We start from the raw sequence: 27123 nt of genomic DNA, 5'->3' as shown, positions 1-27123 counted from the left end.
GTTAACATTATGAGTTAGATAATGCATCACATGATGACTACAGTTAACAATATAAGGTACATAATGCATCACATGATGAGTACAGTTAACAATGTAAGGTACATAATGCCTCACATGATGACTACAGTTAACAGTATGAGTTACATAATGCATCACATGGTGAGTACAGTTAACATTATAAGTTACATAATGCATCACATGATGACTACAGTTAACATGATGAGTTACATAATGCATCACATGATGACTACAGTTAACATTATGAGTTACATAATGCATCACATGATGACTAAAGTTAACATTATGAGTTACATAATGCATCACATGATGACTAAAGTTAACATGATGAGTTACATAATGCATCACATGATGACTACAGTTAACATTATAAGTTGCATAATGCATCACATGATGACTACAGTTAACATTATGAGTTACATAATGCCTCACATGATGACTACAGTTAACATTATAAGTTACATGATGCATCACATGATGACTACAGTTAACATAAGTTGCATAATGCATCACATGATGACTACAGTTAACATTATGAGTTACATAATGCCTCACATGATGACTACAGTTAACATTATGAGTTACATAATGCATCACATGATGACTACAGTTAACATTATGAGTTACATAATGCATCACATGATGAGTACAGTTAACAGTGTAAGGTACATAATGCCTCACATGATGACTACAGTTAACATGATGAGTTACATAATGCATCACATGATGACTACAGTTAACATTATGAGTTACATAATGCATCACATGATGACTAAAGTTAACATGATGAGTTACGTAACGCATCACATGATGACTACAGTTAACAGTATGAGTTACATAATGCATCACATGATGACTACAGTTAACATTATAAGTTACATAATGCCTCACATGATGACTACAGTTAACACTATAAGTTACATGATGCATCACATGATGACTACAGTTAACATTATAAGTTACATGATGCATCACATGATGACTACAGTTAACATTATGAGTTACATAATGCCTCACATGATGACTACAGTTAACATTATAAGTTACATAATGCATCACATGATGACTACAGTTAACATTATAAGTTGCATAATGCATCACATGATGACTACAGTTAACATTATGAGTTACATAATGCATCACATGATGACTACAGTTAACATTATGAGTTACATAATGCCTAACATGATGAGTACAGTTAACAGTGTAAGGTACATAATGCATCACATGATGACTACAGTTAACATGATGAGTTACATAATGCATCACATGATGACTACAGTTAACATTATGAGTTACATAATGCATCACATGATGACTAATAACATGATGAGTTACATAATGCATCACATGATGACTACAGTTAACATTATGAGTTAGATAATGCCTCACATGATGAGTACAGTTAACAGTGTAAGGTACATAATGCATCACATGATGACTACAGTTAACATGATGAGTTAGATAATGCCTCACATGATGACTACAGTTAACATTATAAGTTACATGATGCATCAAATGATGACTACAGTTAACATTATAAGTTACATGATGCACAACATGATGACTACAGTTAACATTATAAGTTACATAATGCATCACATGATGACTACAGTTAACATGAGTTACATAATGCATCACATGATGAGTACAGTTAACAGTGTAAGGTACATAATGCATCACATGATGACTACAGTTAACATTATGAGTTAGATAATGCCTCACATGATGACTACAGTTAACAGTGTAAGGTACATAATGCCTCACATGATGACTACAGTTAACATTATAAGTTACATACTGTATCACATGATGACTACAGTTAACATTATGAGTTAGATAATGCATCACATGATGAGTACAGTTAACATTATGAGTTAGATAATGCATCACATGATGACTAAAGTTAACATGATGAGTTACATAATGCCTCACATGATGACTACAGTTAACATTATAAGTTACATGATGCATCACATGATGACTACAGTTAACATTATAAGTTACATAATGCATCACATGATGACTACAGTTAACATTATGAGTTACATGATGACTACAGTTAACATTATAAGTTACATAATGCATCACATGATGACTACAGTTAACATTATGAGTTACATAATGCATCACATGATGACTACAGTTAACATTATGAGTTACATAATGCATCACATGATGACTACAGTTAACATGAGTTACATAATGCATCACATGATGACTAAAGTTAACATTATGAGTTACATAATGCCTCACATGATGACTACAGTTAACATTATAAGTTACATGATGCATCACATGATGACTACAGTTAACATTATAAGTTACATAATGCATCACATGATGACTACAGTTAACATGAGTTACATAATGCATCACATGATGAGTACAGTTAAAAGTGTAAGGTACATAATGCCTCACATGATGACTACAGTTAAGATTATGAGTTAGATAATGCATCACATGATGAGTACAGTTAACAGTGTAAGGTACATAATGCATCACATGATGAGTACAGTTAACAGTGTAAGGTACATAATGCCTCACATGATGACTACAGTTAACATTATAAGTTACATACTGTATCACATGATGACTACAGTTAACATTATGAGTTAGAGAATGCATCACATGATGAGTACAGTTAACAGTGTAAGGTACATAATGCATCACATGATGAGCACAGTTAACAGTGTAAGGTACATAATGCATCACATGATGAGTACAGTTAACATTATGAGTTAGATAATGCATCACATGATGAGTACAGTTAACAGTGTAAGGTACATAATGCCTCACATGATGACTACAGTTAACATTATGAGTTAGATAATGCCTCACATGATGACTACAGTTAACAGTGTAAGGTACATAATGCATCACATGATGACTACAGTTAACATTATGAGTTAGATAATGCCTCACATGATGACTACAGTTAACAGTGTGAGGTACATAATGCATCACATGATGAGTACAGTTAACAGTGTAAGGTACATAATGCATCACATGATGACTACAGTTAACATTATGAGTTACATAATGCATCACATGATGACTACACTTAACATTATGAGTTAGATAATGCATCACATGATGAGTACAGTTGACAGTGTAAGGTACATAATGCATCACATGATGACTACAGTTAACATTATGAGTTAGATAATGCCTCACATGATGACTACAGTTAACAGTGTAAGGTACATAATGCATCACATGATGACTACAGTTAACATTATGAGTTACATAATGCATCACATGATGACTACACTTAACATTATGAGTTAGATAATGCATCACATGATGAGTACAGTTGACAGTGTAAGGTACATAATGCATCACATGATGACTACAGTTAACATTATGAGTTAGATAATGCCTCACATGATGACTACAGTTAACAGTGTAAGGTACATAATGCCTCACATGATGACTACAGTTAACATTATGAGTTACATAATGCCTCACATGATGACTACAGTTAACAGTGTAAGGTACATAATGCATCAAATGATGAGTACAGTTAACAGTGTAAGGTACATAATGCATCACATGATGACTACAGTTAACAGTGTAAGGTACATAATGCATCACATGATGAGTACAGTTAACAGTGTAAGGTACATAGTGCATCACATGATGACTACAGTTAACAGTGTAAGGTAGATAATGCATCACATGATGACTACAGTTAACATTATAAGTTACATAATGTATCACATGACTACAGTTAACAATGTAAGGTACATAATGCATCACATGATGACTACAGTTAACATTATAAGTTCCATAATGCATCACATGATCACTACAGTTAACATTATAAGTTACATAATGCCTCACATGATGACTACAGTTAACAGTGTAAGGTACATAATGCATCAAATGATGAGTACAGTTAACAGTGTAAGGTACATAATGCATCACATGATGACTACAGTTAACAGTGTAAGGTACATAATGCATCACATGATGAGTACAGTTAACAGTGTAAGGTACATAATGCATCAAATGATGAGTACAGTTAACAGTGTAAGGTAGATAATGCATCACATGATGACTACAGTTAACAGTGTAAGGTACATAATGTATCACATGACTACAGTTGACATTGTGAGTTACATAATGCATCACATGATGACATGAGATAGTCCAGGCTTGGTCACATTTATCAACTCAAAATGTTCACTGCCACACTATGTAAAATCTCAGAGATTGAATTCCTTCCAGGGGTAATGTCACTCAGCAGTTTGTTGAGGTGTTCCTTCATCTTGAGGAAGACAGTTTTGGTTATATCCACGGCATGTAATGCAGGCGGATATGGTTTACACCTCGTCTGCCTGTCCATCTGCCCGTCCATAATCAATTTGTTTCCGGAGCATAACTCAAAAAGTGTCCAATATTTTCAGACAAAATTGATAGATATAATAATCTGAACCTATGGTTGTGTCTTTGCTATTTATGGATTTTTGGCATTTTTATTCTTTTTGTTTTTCCATGGGACATTTTGATGTTAGTCTAATGGTGGGGTGGGCTCAAAACTCAAAACCCGTTCAATATTTTTCTGCAAAACATGGTAGATATATCAATCAAAACCTTTGTCATATCTGTCAGCAAAACTTGGCAGATCCCAAAGTAGTGCCTTTTGCTCTTTACATGTTTTTGTGATTTATTATTTTCTTGGTTTCCATGGAAACGTTTCGGACTTAGTCTAAAAGTGAGAGGTGTGTTTCATTTCCGGAGCATATCTCAAAAACTTTTTATCTCCCAGGCATGTAATGCAGGGGGATATAGTCGACGCCTCATCTGTCTGTCCGTCCGTTCGTCTGTAGTAATTTTGTTTCCGGAGCATAACTCTGTATTTTTAGACCAAACTTGATAGATATAATAATCTCAACCTATAGTTGTGCCTTTTGCTGTTTACAGATTTTTGGCATTTTTATCTTTTTTGCTTTTCCATGGAACATTTTGGTGTTACTCTAATGGTGGGCTGGGCTTCGTTTCCGGACCAGAACTAACAAACCACTCAATATTTTTCTGCAAAACTTGGTAGATGTATCAATCAGAACCTACAGTGGTGCCATTTGCTATTTACAGGTTTTTGTGATGTATTATTTTCTCGGTTTACATGGAAACGTTTCAGATTTAATCTCAAAATGGAGCGATGGGCTTCATTTCTGGAGCAGAACTGAAAAACCGTTCTATATTATTCTGCAAAACTTGGTAGATATATCAATTGGAACCTGAAGTGGTGCCTTTTGGTATATACAGGTTTTTGTGGTATATCATTTTTCAACGTTTCCATGGAGCAGAACTCAAAAACCATTTAATGTTTTTCTGCAAAACTTGTTACATACAACAGTCAGAACCTAAAGTGGTGCTTTTTGGTACCTACTGGTTTTTGTGATATATTTTTTTTTTCGGTTTCCATGGAAACGTTTCGGACTTAGTCTGAAAATGGAGGGATGCGCTTCGTTTCCGGAGCAGAACTCAGAATCCGGTATATATTTTTCTGCAAAACTTGGTAGATATACCAATCAGAAGTGAAAATAGTGCCTTTTGCTATTTACAGATTTTTGTGATATATCATTTTCCCAGTTTCCATGGAAACGATTCGGACTTAGTCTCAGAATGGAGGGATGGGCTTCGTTTCCGGGGGTAGGGGTGGGAACCATTTGATATCTTTCAACAGATCTTGGCAGATATATGAGACAGATCTTGAAGTGGTGCCTTTTGCTGTTTACAGATATATGGCATTTATATTTTTCATGACTTCCATGGAAACGATTCATACTTAATCTACAAAAACATCAAGTAGCTGCCATATGATATGTCCTTTCAAATATGTGGGGGCAGGGTGGATATGTCACCTTCTGATGACTCTTGTTAATATCTGTCATTAAAACTTGGCAGATATGTGTGGCAGACCCCAAAGTGGGGTCTTTCCCTATTTACAGGTTTTTGTGATTATTGTTTTCTCAGTTTCCATGGATACGATTCTGACTTAATCTCAAAATGAAGTGATGGGCTTTGTTTCCGGAGCACAACTTATTTAAAATCTTTCAGCAGAACTTACCTGAAATACTTATCCATGCAGTTATTTTACACTGACTTGCATCAATGAAGTCAGCACCTTCATCTTCCGAATCCTGTTGATGGCATCTCCACATGAAGCATGGTTTGCTGTATATCAATACTTATCTGGATTTTCATGATTCTAAAGTGATCATGCTTGATTGTTCCACCAGATGGATTCTGTGGCTGCTACTGTGATGAACCTGATATTGTCACTGCCGACTACAGTGATGTACCTGATATTGTCACTGCCGGCTACAGTGATGTACCTGATATTGTCACTGCCTACTGTAGTGATATACTTGATATTGTCACTGCCTGTTGCAGTGATGTACCTGATATTGTCACGGCCTGCCCAGAACACACTGGTGTGATAACCTATTTATCATACAATGCCATTCTTGCTGTATAGTTTTAAAAAATGCAGTTTCATTTGCCACAGATCATGAATCAAAACTTCGTGGGATGTGCCCGCATATCTACGATGTCACAAATATGTATGTAGTAATATGTGACATCACAAGCCCAGTGACATACTTTCTCCTGAACCGATGACGTGTGTCAACCAAGTCAGCAAGCCTGACCACCAGATCTCATTAGTCGCCTCTTACGACAAGTATAGTTGCCTTTTATGGCAAGCATGGATTGCTGAAGGCCTGTTCTACCCCGGACCTTCATGGGTACTTTCCTGTATTCCTGTGCCGATCTCTCACTGACACTGACCGTTGGTCGGGTAACTGATGTTGGTATGTTGTTTTGTAATCCACTACATCTATCATAAACAGGCATGACTTTTCTGAAAAGCACTGACAGTACTGCAGTGCAGCCATCGACTCCCAGTGCCATGTTTGTTTACACCGTGAAAGTAGACCCTAAAATTTGCATATGACCTCTCTGATTCGTATTTATATTCGTTTTTGACCCCGATGGATACCAAAAATATCCATTGGCTTTATCCTGCCAAGAATACTATCCATTGTGTGATAAAACAGGAAATGTGTTTTCAGTGTGTTGAGGAACTGTCTTGCTGACAGTTAAAGCATAACCTTTACAATATTTGAAGTGAACTCTAGCTTTCTGATCACAACAGTTTCATGTAATTACTGGTTCAAGCAGTATAATTTTCACTGTTACTGTCTAATTAACATAAATATTGTATGATTCATATGATAACTTGTTCAGCAATAAAGTGACCTCCCGATGCATGCTGTTATCTGGCCTGCTCATCAACTCTGTAGTTCTTATCACAGACTCTGTGTCTTAATGGTTAGAGTTGCAGGGTTTGCTCAGCTTGTCCACTCACAGATATGACTGAAGGAGACTTAGGTGGCAGATGTCATTGATGATATCAGTCAGAACAGTTGTCTGTTGAATGAGTAGCCAACACCTACGCAGGGGAATGAGTAGCCGGTAACTATACAGAGATAATGAGTAGCAAGTACCTATATGGGTTAAATGAGTAGCCAGTAGCTATACAGAGATAATGAGTAGCAAGTACCTATATGGGGGAATGAGTAGCTATACAGAGATAATCAGTAGCCAGTACCTATTGCTATCGCTGCTCCAAATTATTCACTCATTCATTAACAGCACTGTTAAGCTGAATATTACAACCGTAACTGCCTGTCTGTTGAATCAATGCACAGAGCTAGGGTAATATGTTTCCTTGTTTACTGTTGACTTGGAGCTAACACCTATTTCCCTGACGAGGGATGTGCGAAGTTGGTGGTGTTGTTCCTGTCTCGATGTGGCTAATGAGATATACTGAGCCCCTAGCAAGGTTGGCTGTTGTTTTGACATCTATTGCCAGACATGCAGCTTCATTAGCTGGTTGGCCAGGTCCTGACAGCTCCCTCCCAGGGTGATAGAGGAAGGGCAGCCCTACCTGGGGCATCAACCAAAAACAGATCTCACACTTGACATTTCGTCATAGCTGGAGAGATGTGCAACAAGACTGTATGGCAGCTCAGTATTATCAGATTTGATACAAGGGTTCACAGCACTGTCATATCTACTGGATCCTTATCACTGAAAGGTGTACGCAAGGAACACACTAGAATACCATAGTGGACCCTTGTGTACAACATAATAATGGAGCAACTTTGCATTTAGTGTGTGCTGTATAATGCCAAGTGTTTGTGATATGTGGAGAGCTGTATGGGAAACAATGTACAGCATTGTGAGTTGATGTGCAAGTGTTTCATACCTGGTTGTGTGCCATCCCCATTCTTGCACTGTTTCTGATAATCATGTTGGTGGTGCTTTGTCCCTTGATGTACTGAGTATACATGACAGTGGATACACTCTCATGCATTCTGCTTTGTTGGATTTACACATGATCATTTTCTAATCAGGGTGCCTGTGCCTGTGTCATTAGATAAGCAAGCTATCATGGATCTTGCAGGATGTATTCTTCACTATCTTTGCCCGTGTCATAAATTGTTTAAGAGGCGGGCGCAATATCGCCTTCATCTCAAGGTAAATCTTTTCATGTATGTTTTCACTGATATAAATAAATTATTCAAACCTTCATTCTCTACAGGATATACTTCATCAAGATTGTTGAAAGGTTGTGTTATTTCATATTTACACTGTAGGTAAAATACTTGTTGACATGGATTGGTTGTAGGTTGTTCTCCCCAGGAGCTGAGTGTTGTTATCTGGAAGGAGGGCTAGCAGGCAAATATGTTTGTAGTGAGCCAGCAGGTCCAACAAAGCATCACTTATCTTCATGTTCCTGCTGAAGAAGATGCAGTACTGTACAAGGACACACTCGTGAAACAGTTGCAGCGATATCGGTTTAGTGGTGATAACAGAAACACAATGCACAAAAAATTATTACCGCAAAACCACCGATATTGCTGCAATTGTTTCGCGAGTGGGCTGCGTTTCTTTACATTTGAGATGCAATTCCTTCAAATTTGCAGTAATTCCTTCAGTTAGTTAGGGGGTCGTGTCCTTGATACCATCAATTATTATCTCAGAAAAAGCTGAAATGCTTAAAATCACCGTACGAAAGTGGCTTCATCGTATATGTGGCCATTTTTGACACGATGCAAAAGATATTGGATGTGAAAACAAACGCTGTGCTTGTTTCAAATGTAAACAAAGAAAATTGCCAATTTTCCACTACGTTGCATTTGCTGACATTTTCCAATATCCAGCTGTCTATTCATTGTTTTGAATGGCTCAATACCTTTGGGATATGCATGGAAAGAGTATCATAACAAGATATAGGAAATTAAAATTAGATACAATGAAAATGATAACAGCATATCACAATACTCAGATAGTCAGACTCAGTCTGATTACTTACATCTCATATTTTTGTACAAACAATTCTTGAATCAGTGGAAGAGTCCTCGCAAAATACTGTGTACCCTTGTCAGTAAAGCCGCCTTGTAAGAAATTGGTCAGAGGTAGTGATGTCATGCATCAACATTGTTGTACATATTAGGCCAATTCTTTGAGGTGAAGGTTGGCTGAACAAGAATAAACACAATTGCCCTATCCTTCCGATTACACTTTCAGGATTATGATGTTTATTTTGGGTAGTGTTTACATATTTTTTCATGAAACTATTGTTCAGTGTCATATCATATCTGGATATAGGTATACATGCGTTTTTATTCTTTGAAATTTTTTGATTGCTTGAATAATATTTGAATGGGAAATTTGTACATTCTGTGTAGTATGCATCATTTTAAGCCTTTACAACAATGATATATGCAAATATCAAAGGTATTCTCTTGTATACTGAATTTGTTTTTGTCATTTAATAGACAATGCAATGACATGTATGTATGTTGATTTGCCAGGTGTGTGTTTGTCAGAAACATATTTGATTCACTACCATTGTTTTCAATAATATAATCATAATCAATTCATATTGTATTAAAAAAACAATATGATTCCAAAATGTCAAACTCTAACAATATTTATTTGAAAATTATTTCAAAGTATATAAACTATGTCATGTTGCAATTTGGACACACCTTACATCCATATTCTAACTGTTTCATACAAAGCTACATTTTTGCACCTTTCATTGCATACTTGTGAAGAGAAAAAGCTACATAATCATAAACAAAGAATATTCAAGTGTTTTGAAATAATATTTTTTCATTTATGTTAAATTGATGCCAAACAGGTGCACCTGTTGCTTACAATATTTGTGTCTAGTTGTTGATATATTCAGGACACTATTACAATGGGAAATCATTCATTTTATGTTTTGTCTAAAGAGTGTTAAATTCTGACATATAAGCCAAGACCTTTTGTACCATAAATTGAAATTAGGTGAGATATGTTCTAATCAGCAAACCTAAGTTTTTTTCTTTTTCTGACATCACAAAATGCAGAAAATATGCCATGACGTCAACTAAAATGTTTTCGGTAATTTCAGTACATTTAAAGATGTGGCTGTTACTTTGTTAATAATGATGCCAAATTAATGAAAAGACATCTACTCAAACAGGAGAATATGGGAATGTGGGAACATATCGCATAGGGCCATCCAAATGGCTATTACCTGCTTTCCCATGTAGTTCATTGTCATCTTTTCGTATAAATTGTGACACTACCAAAAAGTATATGCTCACAACTTTGTCTTGGAATAGTTTGGTTTGATGCGCATGACCTCTCTGTCAACGTTTGACATCATAGAAAAAAATGCATTTTTGACATTTATTGTGGGTTTTATGTTGAGCTCAGAATCTTATGCATAAGCACATAAGCCCATTTCAAATACACTCAAGTTGTTCAGATATCAGACTGTGTTTTCTTCACTCACAATTTCTGCAAAAATGCCGTATGAAAAAAGACATAGCAGAGTACTTTTATCAGTGCATGATGAAAACTGGAGAAATTTGCTGATTTTTAACACATAACAAAATTTTGAACAACATTTCACAGTGTCTGTTTCCCAAACTCCTGAGATAGTTGCACTTATATTTATACCAGTGGATAGAAAATTTAATATTCAACATTTCTGTGTGATTTTATAGTGGTACGCAGATTCAGGACCAGGTGAGCACAATTCTCGCAAAGTGTTCACTTTTCAAACCTTTTGAAAATGTGCGCCTGAAGAAACCTCGGCATTCACAGGGTTAATCTCAGACTTTTTCCTTCAGGTGGCTAGGCACCACACACTGCATAACAGCTACCAGATGGACGGAGCATGTACCTGATGGACAGAGCATGTCTATTTTAAGCCATTTGAACATAGAGCAAACCAACATCACATTATCTTCACATTGTAAAACAAACATTCATTCCAAACTTTTACTTTCAGGAGCAGGCTGAACAAGGACAAAATGTGGAACAGGCAGTTACACCTCAGGTTGTCATGGTTACTAATAAAGCTCCGTTGGAATCCACCAATGAAGAGCCAGAACCAGCTCAAGATATTGAAATACCTCCACCCATGGAAATTCAGGATCACACCTTCAAGGCTGCACAAGAACCACCGATGGAAGAAGTCAGTACTAAACTGGTATGTTCTGAAAGTGCAGTAATCCTATATATGATACTGTGACTCAAACAGCAGCTACACTGGGACGTGATGTATATTATGTTTAATATTAAAATACCACCCCTCTGAGTCAAAGATGTAATGCATTTAAGATAATGCACCATGAAGTGACTCATTTATTCGTAGATTCTTACTGTCACATCAGGTGTTGGAACAACATAAGCTGTTGAACATAAACTGGGCAAGTATTTTGGTTTCACATGCTCTCATGCAGCAAATAAATGGATTTTGAGTTGTGTGGGCTCTCTCATGATTTTGGACTGGTCACAATAATGAAATTGTTGAATTTAGATTACCTCTATGTCAACAACAAATAAAATATATTCATATTTCAAGTAAAATTAAAATAATTGAGTGATTATTCCCTGAAAATCAATGGCTGAGACAGGGAATCGGTAAAGGTTAAGAGCTTAGTTACATGGTTGCCACAGAAGTGGCTTTAATGATTAAAATATCCATACTTTCTGGCTATAGAACAATTGTATCTTTGTAAGATGCAATTTGATTCTTACAAATCCCTTTAACATTTGATTGTTGTTTTCCTTAAACTTGTTTCTGAATACACAAGTTTAGCTTGAATATAGGTCCATAGCTTTTAATTGTCTTTCTTCTTAGGCGTTCTCTCCCCTATTGTATGTGGCTTAGTTGGTTAGGGAATCATGAATAAATCAAACAACTCTTAGTACATTTTGTTAACCCCTTGAGTACAAAAAAATCCTTCAGCCTGCAGCCTGTCTCTCAGGATCCACAAGGAGATAGTTGGGTGTGTGTTTACACTCCTTGTTCATTTGTCTTCTGTTGTGAGGCTTATCAGTTACTATCTCCATCAGCATTTTGGTGAAGTATGCTCTCATGATAGTTTGATAAGTAGATGTCATGAACTGCAAGGTCCATAGGAAGTCAGCTGATCTGTTGGGAGAACATCATAGCAAACACAACATAATCGGTGATAACATGATGCATTAGATGTCTTTTTTCCAGAATCAATGCCTGTTGTACCTGATTTAGAGGAAATTGAACAATTAGAAGATTCGTTCATCAACCCAGAGCTAAGCACAAATTACCTCAGTTATCCTTCCAGTCTAAGACCATAAAGGATTTGAAATGAGTGATTATCTTCATTCAAGGATCTAAAGCATAAGTTCTTCTTTAAAGGAAAATAGTCATTGTGTGACTAATCACAGATATTTACCACATAACCTCATTCCAAGAGACTTGGGAAAGGGTTTCATGCCAAGAAGGATGGTAATCCAAGACTCACTGTGCCCTTCCCAGATATTAGTGGCAGGGACCTCAACCTTTCCTATAGACAGACCCTCCTATGAAGATATTTCAGGGTCCATTGGGTTACTATTTATCAGCTGTTGAAACGGGAAGATCACAATGACAGATCAGTGGATCCTCAAAGTTATCAAGGAAGGGTATGAAGATGAGGACAATTCTCTGAGCTGTTAACCTCTACTCACTACATATAAGGAGCTCCTCCATGTTTGTAGCCATGGATAACACGCTCATAGTCCTCATGGAGCTTACGACGGAACTATACTTTCTAATGGAAGTCTGGATTGCTGGATCAACATGCAAATCTTATCTGAGTCATTTTCAAAAAATGCAGGAATTCTTGTCCTGTTCAATCACATCAATATTTCTTCAAGTTTGTTGCAATTTTTCAGCCCAAGATGGAAATTAAGGCATTATGTTTGTATATCTATGTTTAATTGTGGACAAATATATTTAGATATTTTATTACAGTCCTTGAAAGGGCTGAAAATGAGCTGTTTTCACTGTCCCTCAGTCAGGGTGTTGTTCGTTTTTCATATCTGTTGATACAAATTCACTAAATAAGTTAACTTTCGGGGGCTGATTTCATGAGTATGAACTGTTTAGTTCACACACATAATGACTGAAAGATGTTTGATGCCATATTTTTTCAAAATAAAACACGTTTTGTAGCTGTCCATCAGCTATTGTTCTTTCCCGTAACGACAGCCTCAAATTTGAAATAATGTATGATCCCTGATGGCAAGATACCCAAACTTCTGCGTGCTCTTTGGCACTTCCTGTGTTCTCATGACCAGCCAAGTTCCAGATGTACTATTGAGTGAGAGCTGCGGGGAAAGGCTTAAAATATCAGGACTTGGAGCATGTATTTATTAAGCTTCTGTCCTGTAACAATACTGTTGCACTGACATGTACAATCTTGCAAAATTTTGTTTCCATGGTTGCATTTGGACTATGAAACATTTGAAACTTGCAAAGTTCAATTTTTGCCAGGGGGCATTAATTTCCTCATAATGTAATTTGTGTTGATGTACTTCTTTCCTGTAACGCTAAAAATTGTAACAGGAAAGAAAAATCGTTTAAACAGGAACTATGTATACCATGAACTTGTATCTTAATGTATTATTAGGTGTGAACCTGTCACACTTTTGGTTCAATACATTATGTTTATACAATGTGAAAAAGAGATGATAAGTGACATTTTTCACCTCAGACTGTTACAGTAGAGAATGATAATTGTTACGGGAAAGAATATTACTGTTACTGTATTATCATCTTCAAGGTTTTACTAATATCTTACCCTACGTAGGAGTAATCATTACATGAATATTATTCTCTACCGTATGTGTATGCAATTAACATTACACTAAAGAATTAATTCTGTTACTGTATAGAATGTGTATGTTACAGTAAAAAAAACCCAGCAGTTCACAGGGGATATTTGTATAAAATATGCATATGTCTTAAAATATTCTTAGGTGTAAACCAGTGTAAACTCACATTTTTTGGTTCAATATATTGATGTTTATTTAATGTGAAAAACAGATTGTTAAGCAACAATTTTTGTCTTTCCTATAACAAGTGTATCTTTCCCATAACAACAATATTTTTTGCATTTTTTGCAAAAAATAATCATATTGATTTAAAAATATTGTATGAAGAAGTATGAATGTTGTCAATACCATTAATGTAATACAATATTTTCTTGGGTGAGGTTTTGCTGAAAAACAAAACAAAATGGAAACTTAGTTCTGTGTGTGATTTCTAGAAAGTATAAATGCAAATCTATTTAAGCAGAGAAATCCTTGTAGATTCAAGCATTTATGTTGATATACATACAATCTAAGCTTATCTTCATATCTGTCACACAATACTGCTAGAAATATCATTTTTATATCATGTTACATCATCTGAAGTGTTGTTACGGGAAAGAAATGTAAATTTGGTGATATGAGAAAACAACTTGCAATTAAGGCCTAATTTTCTTATGTTTAGAAAGAGCAATAGCATATGATGCTATTTAAAGAATGAAAAAATAACTTTTCAATCATTTCATTTTGTCATTTCATGAGAACTAAAGGTTGGCATATTTTGAAAACAACTCATCTACAGAGCTAATGTTTCATCTGGATAGCAATACTGTTTACAACCAGGCATAACTTAAGTCCAGATCCTTTGGTTTACACTGTGCACACTATGATAATTTCTTTCGAAAGCATTATCACATATGCATAACCACCAACAGCGCTAATCTCATACGTCCTTGCAAAGATCAGGAATCATCAGATAGCACTCTAGCTAGTTATCTGGTGGATCAACCATTACGGTCTGTCTTGTTGGCCACCACTTCTCACACAACTGAAGTCAGACAGATTCCATTGCAACCTGGAACAGTTCCACTTACACGTATGGAAACCATCTTGCATCTAAAAGAATTTCACAAGGGGTTTCTCCTGCAGTTGGTCTTCAGGTTCAACATCTGCCTTACATGAATGTAAGAGGAACCAATACCAGAAGTGGAGAATCCAATCTGGAACAACCAATGACCCTATAACAGTGCTGATTATTGCAGACTATCTATTTTATCTTAGGAATGATATCTGTCTTTTGCTTGGGACCATCATCATTGTGGCATCTGTCCTCCCTAAGCAAGGTCATGATGTTGGGATTGATCCCCACAGCCAGTTCTTAGCAGCTGTTAAACTCTTTTGAAGTAGAATATATGTTAAAATAATTTGTAACTACAAAATAAAATTAATGAGTTGTATTATCAGAATTATTGCATTGTCTTTTTGAACCAGTGAAGAAAGCATTCTTGTCACAACTTTTAACTGAAAAGTGCTGTCCTCATAGCAATTGCTTTGGCCTGAAGTCTTTTGGAACTGAGTGAACAAAAGGATTGTCCACACAAATGTGTATTGTTCATCATGGTTTATTCATAGAACTCAATGTGTTGTTTATCAGACAGGTTATTTTGTTTCAGTTTGTGTACTTGCCAACAGTTCGCGAAAACACACCTGACAACACCTTACTTCGCGGAGCATTCGAACATGAAAAAGGCATGCATTTTTGCCTCATGCAGGGATCTGAGTGAAATTGTAGTTAGTTTGTTTCGATGCATTGAGTAGGAAGCACGCCTTGAGATTCTCAGACAGAGGTTTGTTTGACAGAGGTTGCATGTTATAGAAAGTTAGTAAGGTAAGATAGTGTAATGTAATTAAAAGTAAATTAAACCAAATACAGTGTATTAGAGTTTGATTTAGTGCTTTCGTGTTTATATCACAACTAGTACAGTTCCTGCTGACCACTGAGCGTCTTTGAAATATGCTTAGTGCTATTTTTGAAAGATCCAATTAGGGCAGTGACAGAGTTCCTTGTCAAGAATCCAAAGTCCTTGATGGACTTCCAGCTCTCCTCGCAGATCATGACCCACTGGTCAAGGGTCTGTGTCCAGTAAGAGCTAAAAAATGGTACTTGCATATTTGTGAATTTGTTGTGGATGCCCCATTTATTGCTATTATGTCAAGAACAACTCAGTGGGAAAACAGTCACTACTATTTATCTCAGACCTGAGGTTGATTGCTTGGAACCATGAAACATTTCTTACTGCATAAATGAGTTTCATGCTTCAAATGGCTGCCTGCAACTAAACTGGAAGTGGGTTTGATCCTATCTCCTTTGAATGGACCGGATATAAACCATAAACCACAATTTGATCACGCTTTGGGAAAAAAAACAACACAAAGGTAGTTTTCTAAGAATTATTATCCTTGTTGGTAGTTTTTAATATATTTAAATCTCTTATTATGAAAATATAACATTAAAACCAACTGAAGTTCAAAATTACATATTTTACTAACTTAGTACTAACTACCATGACTGACTAGTCGATGCATGCCTTTTTTCATAAAGTCGCATTTATACCTTGATCAAGCATTGTACAGCTGTGCACAGAGCAAACACAAGAATATATTCAAGGTCACATGAACCAACCAGAGATGGCAATTCTTACCTGAGTTAGGATAAATCATGTGTATCTCGGTCAAATGATGGAGTCCAGATTGATACAACCCTCCTACAAATCAGCCTGTCCTATGTACTGTCCCACCAGCCTGTGTGTATACTTTGTATCCTTCAGGCATCCACTCTGTCCCTCAAGCAACAGCAGCAACAACAACAGCAACAGCAGCAGCAACAACAGCCTTCAGCTGAGGCAGGAGGAACTGTAGACTTGGCCTCTGAGATGGAAAACATGATCTTTCAAAGAATGGTGAGTGAGCGTAACTCCTTTGAGCATTGTGGAAATATCATTATGTTATGGTAATTACAATAAAATTTAAGTCTGTTATTCTGAGCAAAGGTGCTGCTAGTTTGATCATGTTGGTCAATTTTTTCAAAGGGTTCTGATATTAGAATATATTCATTGTGTCCAGCTTGAAGCTTATGCATATTGAATATGTTTGAAGTTTGTTGGTCTGATGTGAAGCTCTGAAACGGTTTCCAGGACCAGCCGACAGAGATGGTTCCGAAGTCAGACAGTGGTCCAGAGGATGAGGATGACAAGTCTGCTGGGGCTGATGCAGAAGGTGACAAGGCCAAGTACCTCAAGAAAAGACAGTGAGTTACTGCCTTGACTGATAAGACACTGAAAAACATTACTTGGTTAGCTTTGAATGTGTCTATAGTCATCCTTGTGTCCCATTCTTCTTGATTAGGTTCCGGACCTTGTCTGTTAATAGTGGCTGTAGGGTATGATGGTTACTTGACTGAGATCTGAGCAGGATAAGTGTGTCGTCATGTCATAATGACATGGATTGTTTCCCATGTATAACCAGTCTCAATGGTTGTGGCAGTAGAACTACTGAATATGGCACCAAACAATCCTTGATGTGTTCAGTATGTGATGGTACATGCTGATGTGTTTTCATGTTTCTGCATTGAATCAGTGATAAACATTGGGTTTGTGGATGTGTTGTGTTGCTGGTGTGTATGTTGATGTCTATGTTGATTTGTGTTTGTTTCAGATTTGTCCTACAGGAGCTGGTGGATACAGAGAAAGACTATGTCAAGGACCTGGGATGTGTGGTTGATGTGAGTACTTGTGTTGACTCAAAGAATGGGGTGGGATGTGGGATGATGCATGGGAATACCATACCCTGTGGGTCAGTCTGAGGGGCAGGACCTGTGATAAAGTAGAACACATGTTGAGGTCACTCACTTTATGTTTCTGTAGGACATCATTTGTTGTGTAACATGCCTTCACAATACATTGTTGCATATCTTATTTTGGCAACATAAGTTTAATTTTTGTTGTGTTGCAGGGCTACATGACACTGATGAAGGAAACCCCATTCCCTGAAGAGGGCAAGGATAAGATCATCTTTGGCAACATCCACCAGATCTATGACTGGCATAAAGAGTAAGTTACACATCACTGGACAATACAACAACACAGACCAAATGAAGGAATCAGCTCGGCAGACAGAAATTTTGACCTGAATGAATTTGTATGATTGGTATCAGATGCAGACATATGCAGAGAGCAACTACAATGGGTACTAGATCCCACTTACCAGGTCTCTCTTCCTGAGACACAGCCCTACCCCAGAACCTGTTTTATTTAAACTCTCACACTACCATAGCAAAATCATATTTACTAGCAAAATGTTCACTTTTTATCATTACAATATGGCACTGTGATTTAATCTATAATCAGCATTTATTTTGTTTCAGGACTTTCCAACCTGAAATTGAGAAGATTTCCGAAGAGCCAGAGCGAGTGGGGATGATCTTTGTCAGATATGTAAGTATGCATATTTGCAATCACATAATCCTTTGCCTATGTGAAACATCAGTCCATAATGTTTTGCTTTGAGGCAGTCATGTTACAATGATACTTCACATTGCTGCAGTCATGAAACACTGATACTGATAATTCACAAAACCATCTCATCTTCTGGCAACACCTTGACCAGCAGCACTCAATGAACAAATTATAATATGATAAAAAAAGTTATTCATGAAATGTCCTACTTTTCAACTGTGAATGTGATCTCCAACAGCTGACACTTCAGTGAGTCACTGTGATCTGTCATCAGTGATATGTAACTCTAATGTGTAATCTGTCCTTGGATGAATGACATGATATGTAACACTAATCTGTAATGCATGACAATGTAACCTTGGATGAATGATGTGATACAAGACACTAATCAGTAATGTGTGATAATGTGACCTTGGATGAATGTTGTGATATGTGGCACTAGTCTGCAATTTCTGACAGTGTGACCTTGGATGAATGACGTGATATGTGACACTAATCTGTAATGTGTGACAGTGTGACCTTGGATGAATGACGTGATATGTGACACTAATCTGTAATGTGTGACAATGTGACCTTGGATGAATGACGTAATATGTGACACTAATCTGTAATGTGTGACAATGTGACCTTGGATGAATGACGTGATATGTGACACTAATCTGTAATGTGTGACAATGTGACCTTGGATGATGATACTTTGATATGTAATCAATGACACTTTATTTCCCTACAGGAGCGACGTTTGTACATGTATGTCAAGTATTGTGAAAACAAGCCGAAGTCAGAGTACATAGTTGCTGAATACTTAGAAACATTCTTTGAGGTAAATAAATGCAAAATTTAGTTCCTGTATTTTCTTGAACGCTCCTATTTCAGTTGGTAAGATTGTATTGTGATACAGTAAATTTTACCCACACTGTCATTGTTTGAAAATATGTTACACTAAAGTTGAAGCAGCCACATCAGTGTTAAGATTTCCAATAAGTTGATGAAATATACCAACCACTAAGACAAATTTTGTCCTGTTATTGTTATAGAAGAAAAATATCTGCTCTCTCAGTAAAACTTATATGTCTGTAAGGTTAATGTGTCAGAAAGTGATCAGCATTTAATCCTTGTGACAGGATCTGCGTCAGAAGCTTGGACACAAGCTGACATTGCCAGATCTCCTCATAAAGCCAGTCCAGAGGATCATGAAGTACCAGCTCCTGCTCAGGGTAAGCCTCATTTCCACTATTCCACCATAATTACACCCCACACTGTTCCACCCTTTATCACACCCCCACTACTGCTCCAGTATCTAACCCCAATGTCACTCCTTTATTTCACCACAGACTGTTCCACCCATTATCACATCCCCACTGAAGCTCCAGTATAAAAAGAAAACAGGTTTACTCCTTTATCTCATCCCAGACTGTTCCAACCATCATCACATCACCACTGAAGCTCCAGTATAAAAAAAAACCAGGTTTACTCCTTTATCTCACCCCAGACTGTTCCACCTATAATCACACCCCCACTGCTGCTCCAGTATCTAAACCAAATGTCACTCCTTTATCTCACCCCAGACTGTTCCACCCTTTATCACACCCCCACTACTGCTCCAGTATCTAACCCCAATGTCACTCCTTTATTTCACCCCAGACTGTTCCAACCATCATCACATCACCACTGAAGCTCCAGTATAAAAAAAAACCAGGTTTACTCCTTTATCTCATCCCAGACTGTTCCAACCATCATCACATCACCACTGAAGCTCCAGTATAAAAAAAACAAAACAGGTTTATTCCTTTATCTCATCCCAGACTGTTCCAACCATCATCACATCACCACTGAAGCTCCAGTATAAAAAAAACAAAACAGGTTTATTCCTTTATCTCATCCCAGACTGTTCCAACCATCATCACATCACCACTGAAGCTCCAGTATAAAAAAAACAACAGGTTTACTCCTTTATCTCATCCCAGACTGTTCCAACCATCATCACATCACCACTGAAGCTCCAGTATAAAAAAAACAAAACAGGTTTATTCCTTTATCTCATCCCAGACTGTTCCAACCATTATCACATCCCCACTGAAGCTCCAGTATAAAATAAAACAGGTTTACTCCTTTATCTCACCGTAGACCGTTCCACCCATTATCACATCACCACTGAAGCTCCAGTATAAAAAAAACAAAACAGGTTTATTCCTTTATCTCATCCCAGACTGTTCCAACCATCATCACATCACCACTGAAGCTCCAGTATAAAAACAAAACAGGTTTACTCCTTTATCTCACCCCAGTCTGTTCCACCCATTATCACATCCCCACTGAAGCTCCAGTATATAAAAAAAAAAAGTTTATTCCTTTATCTCATCCCAGACTGTTCCAACCATTATCACATCCCCACTGAAGCTCCAGTATAAAATAAAACAGGTTTAGTCCTTTATCTCACCCCAGACTGTTCCAACCATTATCACATCCCCACTGAAGCTCCAGTATAAAAAAGAAAACAGGTTTATTCCTTTATCTCATCCCAGACTGTTCCAACCATCATCACATCACCACTGAAGCTCCAGTATAAAAAAAACCAGGTTTACTCCTTTATCTCATCCCAGACTGTTCCAACCATCATCACATCACCACTGAAGCTCCAGTATAAAAACAAAACAGGTTTACTCCTTTATCTCATCCCAGACTGTTCCAACCATTATCACATCCTCACTGAAGCTCCAGTATAAAAACAAAACAGGTTTATTCCTTTATCTCACCCCAGACTGTTCCAACCATTATCACATCCCCACTGAAGCTCCAGTATAAAAATAAAACAGGTTTAGTCCTTTATCTCATCCCAGACTGTTCCAACCATTATCACATCCCCACTGAAGCTCCAGTATAAAAAAGAAAACAGGTTTATTCCTTTATCTCATCCCAGACTGTTCCAACCATCATCACATCACCACTGAAGCTCCAGTATAAAAAAAACCAGGTTTACTCCTTTATCTCATCCCAGACTGTTCCAACCATCATCACATCACCACTGAAGCTCCAGTATAAAAACAAAACAGGTTTAGTCCTTTATCTCATCCCAGTCTGTTCCACCCATTATCACATCCCCACTGAAGCTCCAGTATATAAAAAAAAAGTTTATTCCTTTATCTCATCCCAGTCTGTTCCACCCATTATCACATCCCCACTGAAGCTCCAGTATATAAAAAAAAAGTTTATTCCTTTATCTCATCCCAGACTGTTCCAACCATTATCACATCCCCACTGAAGCTCCAGTATAAAATAAAACAGGTTTAGTCCTTTATCTCATCCCAGACTGTTCCAACCATTATCACATCCCCACTGAAGCTCCAGTATATAAAAAAAAAGTTTATTCCTTTATCTCATCCCAGACTGTTCCAACCATTATCACATCCCCACTGAAGCTCCAGTATAAAATAAAACAGGTTTAGTCCTTTATCTCATCCCAGACTGTTCCAACCATTATCACATCCCCACTGAAGCTCCAGTATATAAAAAAAAAGTTTAGTCCTTTATCTCATCCCAGACTGTTCCAACCATTATCACATCCCCACTGAAGCTCCAGTATATAAAAAAAAAGTTTACTCCTTTATCTCATCCCAGACTGTTCCACCTATAATCACACCCCCACTGCTGCTCCAGTATCTAAACCAAATGTCACTCCTTTATCTCATCCCAGACTGTTCCACCCATAGTCACACCCCTAGTACTGCTCCAGTATCTAACCCCAGTGTGACTCCTTTATCTCATCCCACACTGTTCAACCCATTATCACACCCCCACTACTGCTCCAGTATCTAACCCCAATGTCATTCCTCAATCTCATCCCAGACTGTTCCACCTATAATCACACCCCCACTACTGCTCCAGTATCTAATCCCAATGTGACTCCTTTATCTCACCCCAGACTGTTCCACCCATCATCACACCGCCCACTACTGCTCCAGTATCTAACCCCAATGTCACTCCTTTGTCTCACCCCACTGTTCCACCCATCATCACACCCCCACTGAAGCTCCTGTACCTCCCCATCCACAGCTGCTCCTTTATCTCACCATCCATCATTGCTTCTTCACCTTACCATCCTCAACTCACATCCCACCCCCTCATTCTTTTCATTTAATCTCACTGTCAACTACCGCTTCCTGTCTCGTCATATAGTGTTGCTATGCTTTTTAACCATCCACAACTGATCCAGTATCTCACCATCCACAGATGCTCCTCTATGTCACTATGTACAACTGCTCTTTTGTCTCACATCCACAAGTGTGTCTTCATCTCACATCAATAGCAGCTCCTTCATTTCACCATCCACATGTGCTCCTTTATCTAACCCATCTACAACTGCTCCTTCATTTCACCATCCACAGGTGCTCCTTCATCTAACCCATATACAACTGCTCCTTCATTTCACCATCCACAGGTGCTCCTTCATTTCTCCATCAACAGGTGCTCCTTTATCTAACCCATATACAACTGCTCCTTCATTTCACCATCCACAGGTGCTCCTTCATCTAACCCATATACAACTGCTCCTTCATTTCACCATCCACAGGTGCTCCTTCATTTCACCATCCACAGGTGCTCCTTCATCTAACCCATATACAACTGCTCCTTCATTTCTCCATCCACAGGTGCTCCTTCATCTAACCCATATACAACTGCTCCTTCATTTCTCCATCAACAGGTGCTCCTTCATCTAACCTATATACAACTGCTCCTTCATTTCACCATCCACAGGTGCTCCTCTGTCTCACATATACAACTGCTCCTTCATTTCTCCATCCACAGGTGCTCCTTCATCTAACCCATATACAACTGCTCCTTCATTTCTCCATCAACAGGTGCTCCTTTATCTAACCCATATACAACTGCTCCTTCATTTCACCATCCACAGGTGCTCCTTTATCTAACCCATCTACAACTGCTCCTCTGTCTCACATCTACAACTGCTCCTTCATTTCTCCATCCACATGTGCTCCTTCGTCTAACCCATATACAACTGCTCCTTCTTTTCTCCATCCACAGGTGCTCCTTCATCTAACCCATATACAACTGCTCCTTCATTTCACCATCCACAGGTGCTCCTTCATCTAACCCATATACAACTGCTCCTTCATTTCACCATCCACAGGTGCTCCTTTATCTAACCCACCTACAACTGCTCCTTTATCTCACATCTACAACTGCTCCTTCATTTCTCCATCCACAGGTGCTCCTTCATTTCTCCATCCACAGGTGCTCCTTCATCTAACCCATATACAACTGCTCCTTCATTTCTCCATCAACAGGTGCTCCTTCATCTAACCCATATACAACTGCTCCTTCATTTCTCCATCCACAGGTGCTGCTTCATTTCTCCATCAACAGGTGCTCCTTTATCTAACCCATATACAACTGCTCCTTCATTTCTCCATACACTGCTGCTCCTTTATCTCACATCTGCAACTGCTTCTCCATCTCATGATGTTTCCAGTATCACTGAGTGTTAGTGTAGTCTGTTCTGTATTGACTGCCCATTTTACAGGACATTGCCAAGTACACAGAGAGAGCTGGACTAGATGTCACAGATCTGAAGAAGGCCCTCCGAGTCATGAATGTCGTCCCCAAGGCCGCCAATGATATGATGCAAGTTGGGAGACTGCAGGGCTTTAATGTGAGTTCATCTAAGTGAAAGTTCATTATGATGTGACTGTATGGTTGTCATTTCAGAAATCTACGAGACTTGTGTATGGTTGTGTGTTGGTGTGTGAGCTGTGAGACTTATGTATGGTTGTGTGTTGGTGTGTGAGTTGTGAGACTTACGTGGGGATGTCAATAAGTTTTGAGCCTTGAGCATTTTTCATACCCAGGTGTCACAGCCTATGGTACGACATTGAACCTTGGGGTGTAGCTGATGTGATCTATAAGTTTTGGTATCCTACTCTCAGAAGTTATTGAACAGCTCACATTGACGGAAAGAGACCCCCCTCACGGCAGTGAAAATGAATAAAATTTAGTATAGAGCAGTAATTAAGTTTTTAGTTCTTGATGGAAACTCGGCGAAGAACATCGAAGAAAGGCTTTCAGCAGTTTATGGGAAGTCTTCCCCTTCATCTGCTACCATCAAACAATGGGTCAATGTATTTAAGCATGGTAGAGAGAGTCTTGAAGATGACCCCCGTCCAGGTCGCCCAACAACAAGCACTAGTCAGGAAAACATTGACAGAGTGCATAGACTTGTGCTGGAAAATCATCGAATCACACTCCACGAGTTCGAGGAGACCACAGGCATTTCACACGGATCCATCGAGACAATTCTTCATTAACATCTCGTCATGTCTAAGGTGTACGCAAGATGGGTGCCAAGAATGCTTACAGATGAAATGAAGCAAACAAGGGTCACCATAACCAACTCTATGCTAACCAGATACAACAAGAATCCAGAAGATTTTCACTTTAGGCAAGTAACCTGTGATGAAACCTGGATCCACCACTATGATCCTGAGAGCAAATAAGAATCCATGGAATGGAAACATGTCACTTCTCCCAGGACCAAAAAGTTGAAAGCCTCCAGATCAGTGCAGAAGGTAATGGCGACAGTCTTCTGGGATAGCAAAGGCGTCATCCACATAGATTGCTTACCAAAAGGAAGAACAATGAATGGGGAATATTACGCTAACTTGTTGAGGCAAGTGCGACAGTCAATCAAGGAGAAGTGTCGGGGCAAGATCAGACGTGGTATTCTTCTATATCAAGACAATGGTCCAGTACACACCTCTTGCGTTGCAGCCACTGCTGTCCAGGAATGCGGGTACGAAATCTTGCCGCATCCCCCCTACTCTCCAGACCTGGCACCAAGTGTACCATCTGTTCCCAAATCTCAAGAAATACTTGCATGGTCGTAGATTTCAGGATGATAATGAGCTTATTGCTGTTACTGAGGCTTGGTTTGAGGACCAAAGTGGCGCCTTCTACAGAGATGGCATCGGCGCCTGGCAGAAAAGATGGAACAAGTGTCTTGACTCACAAGGGGACTATGTTGAAAAATAAATGTGGTTCATACCAATATTTTGTGTTTTTCTATGCAAGGCTCAGAACTTATTGACATCCCCTTGTATGTATGGTTGTGTGTTGCTGTGTGAGCTGTGAGACATATGTATGGTTGTGTGTTGCAGGGAGAACTTTGAGACTTATGTATGGTTGTGTGTTGCAGGGAAAGATTACTGCCCAGGGAAAGCTGCTGCTACAGGACACACTTCTTGTGTCTGAGATTTCAGGGACGTCAGGACCACAGAAGTTCAAGGAGCGGCGTGTATTTCTATTTGAGCAGATCATCATCTTCAGTGAGATGACAGAGAAACGGAAAGGAGATTTCTCCAATGCCAATTATGTGTTCAAAAATAGTGTCAAAGTAAGTCAGTGGACAGTATGTGCTGAGAATGTCAGTGTGTTAACTTCATGACAACTATACACACCTTGAGATGAGCAATATTATCAATGTATGGTTAAGGATAGATTTGATTCATTTTGCATATTTTCTTGTGTCTTTAGACTCAGCAAATGATCAAATCTCACTGCTTCTCAAAACTGGATGATTTAATGATTGAGATATCTGTCTTAGGATCATCCAATTAATAAGGTGTTGGGTTTCAGGTCAACAAGATGTCAATGTCTGAAACTGTGGAAGGAGAACCCTTGCGCTTTGTGCTGGTAGACCGCACCCCAGGGTCAGACATGAAATTCTACACTCAGGCTCCATCAGAGGAGGTGAAGCAAACATGGATCAGGGAAATCAAGTCCATCCTTGATATGCAGGGGGACTTTCTCAGAGGTAGGGTTGAAAGCTGTGTATTGAATGGTTGGTATTTTGTTGCACCCTTTATGCCAAAGACTTGTAATATTTGGTTGGTTACTGTATTTGCCATGTACGCTAACCAGAGACGGTCAATATAAATGGGACATCTTGATTGTGGCTGTATCCTCCTAGTGTATGTTTCCTTATTCTCACACACAGACACGCACGCACGCACGCACGCACGCACGCACGCACGCACGCACGCACGCACGCACGCACGCACGCACGCACGCACACACACACGTGAATCAGTGGCATCTGTAGGAGGACCCTTCTGTTTGAAATTTTTGAACTGCCTGCAGTCTGACCCATATTGTTTTTATCTTGTACATCTTTTGTTTCTGTTTCAGCCCTGCAGTCCCCTATCGCCTACCAGAAGGAACTCACTAAAGAGATGTAAGTGTGTCTACCTCTCTTTCCTCTCCTACCTCTGGGATTCCATGTTAATGTTGGTTCAGCCCAACAACATACGCTTGAGCAAGTTAGGCAATGACTGCTCAGGCTCCATTGCTAGGCTGGCTGCTGGGGACATGGAAT

The 27123-nt window shown here is 38.3% G+C and overlaps 1 protein-coding gene across 3 annotated transcripts in view; it reads left to right on the top strand.

Annotated features, from left to right (window-relative positions):
* Positions 1 to 27123, top strand: part of LOC137298545 (kalirin-like) — a 282884-nt gene that overhangs the window by 198334 nt on the left and 57427 nt on the right. For all 3 annotated transcript variants that reach the window (XM_067830847.1, XM_067830846.1, XM_067830845.1), the window contains exons 41-52: positions 11390 to 11590; positions 17049 to 17180; positions 17415 to 17527; positions 17935 to 18001; positions 18232 to 18329; positions 18644 to 18713; positions 19468 to 19557; positions 19859 to 19951; positions 24277 to 24405; positions 25945 to 26142; positions 26385 to 26562; positions 26937 to 26982. In XM_067830847.1, the coding sequence (XP_067686948.1) occupies positions 11390 to 11590; positions 17049 to 17180; positions 17415 to 17527; positions 17935 to 18001; positions 18232 to 18329; positions 18644 to 18713; positions 19468 to 19557; positions 19859 to 19951; positions 24277 to 24405; positions 25945 to 26142; positions 26385 to 26562; positions 26937 to 26982 (1415 nt within the window). The remainder of the gene's footprint in view (positions 1 to 11389; positions 11591 to 17048; positions 17181 to 17414; positions 17528 to 17934; positions 18002 to 18231; positions 18330 to 18643; positions 18714 to 19467; positions 19558 to 19858; positions 19952 to 24276; positions 24406 to 25944; positions 26143 to 26384; positions 26563 to 26936; positions 26983 to 27123) is intronic.

Source organism: Haliotis asinina, chromosome 10 (assembly GCF_037392515.1).
Source record: "Haliotis asinina isolate JCU_RB_2024 chromosome 10, JCU_Hal_asi_v2, whole genome shotgun sequence".
NCBI classification, from domain to species: domain Eukaryota; kingdom Metazoa; phylum Mollusca; class Gastropoda; order Lepetellida; family Haliotidae; genus Haliotis; species Haliotis asinina.
The sequence above is the reverse complement of the archived record's forward strand: the minus strand, read 5'-3'. Positions and strand labels throughout refer to the sequence as shown.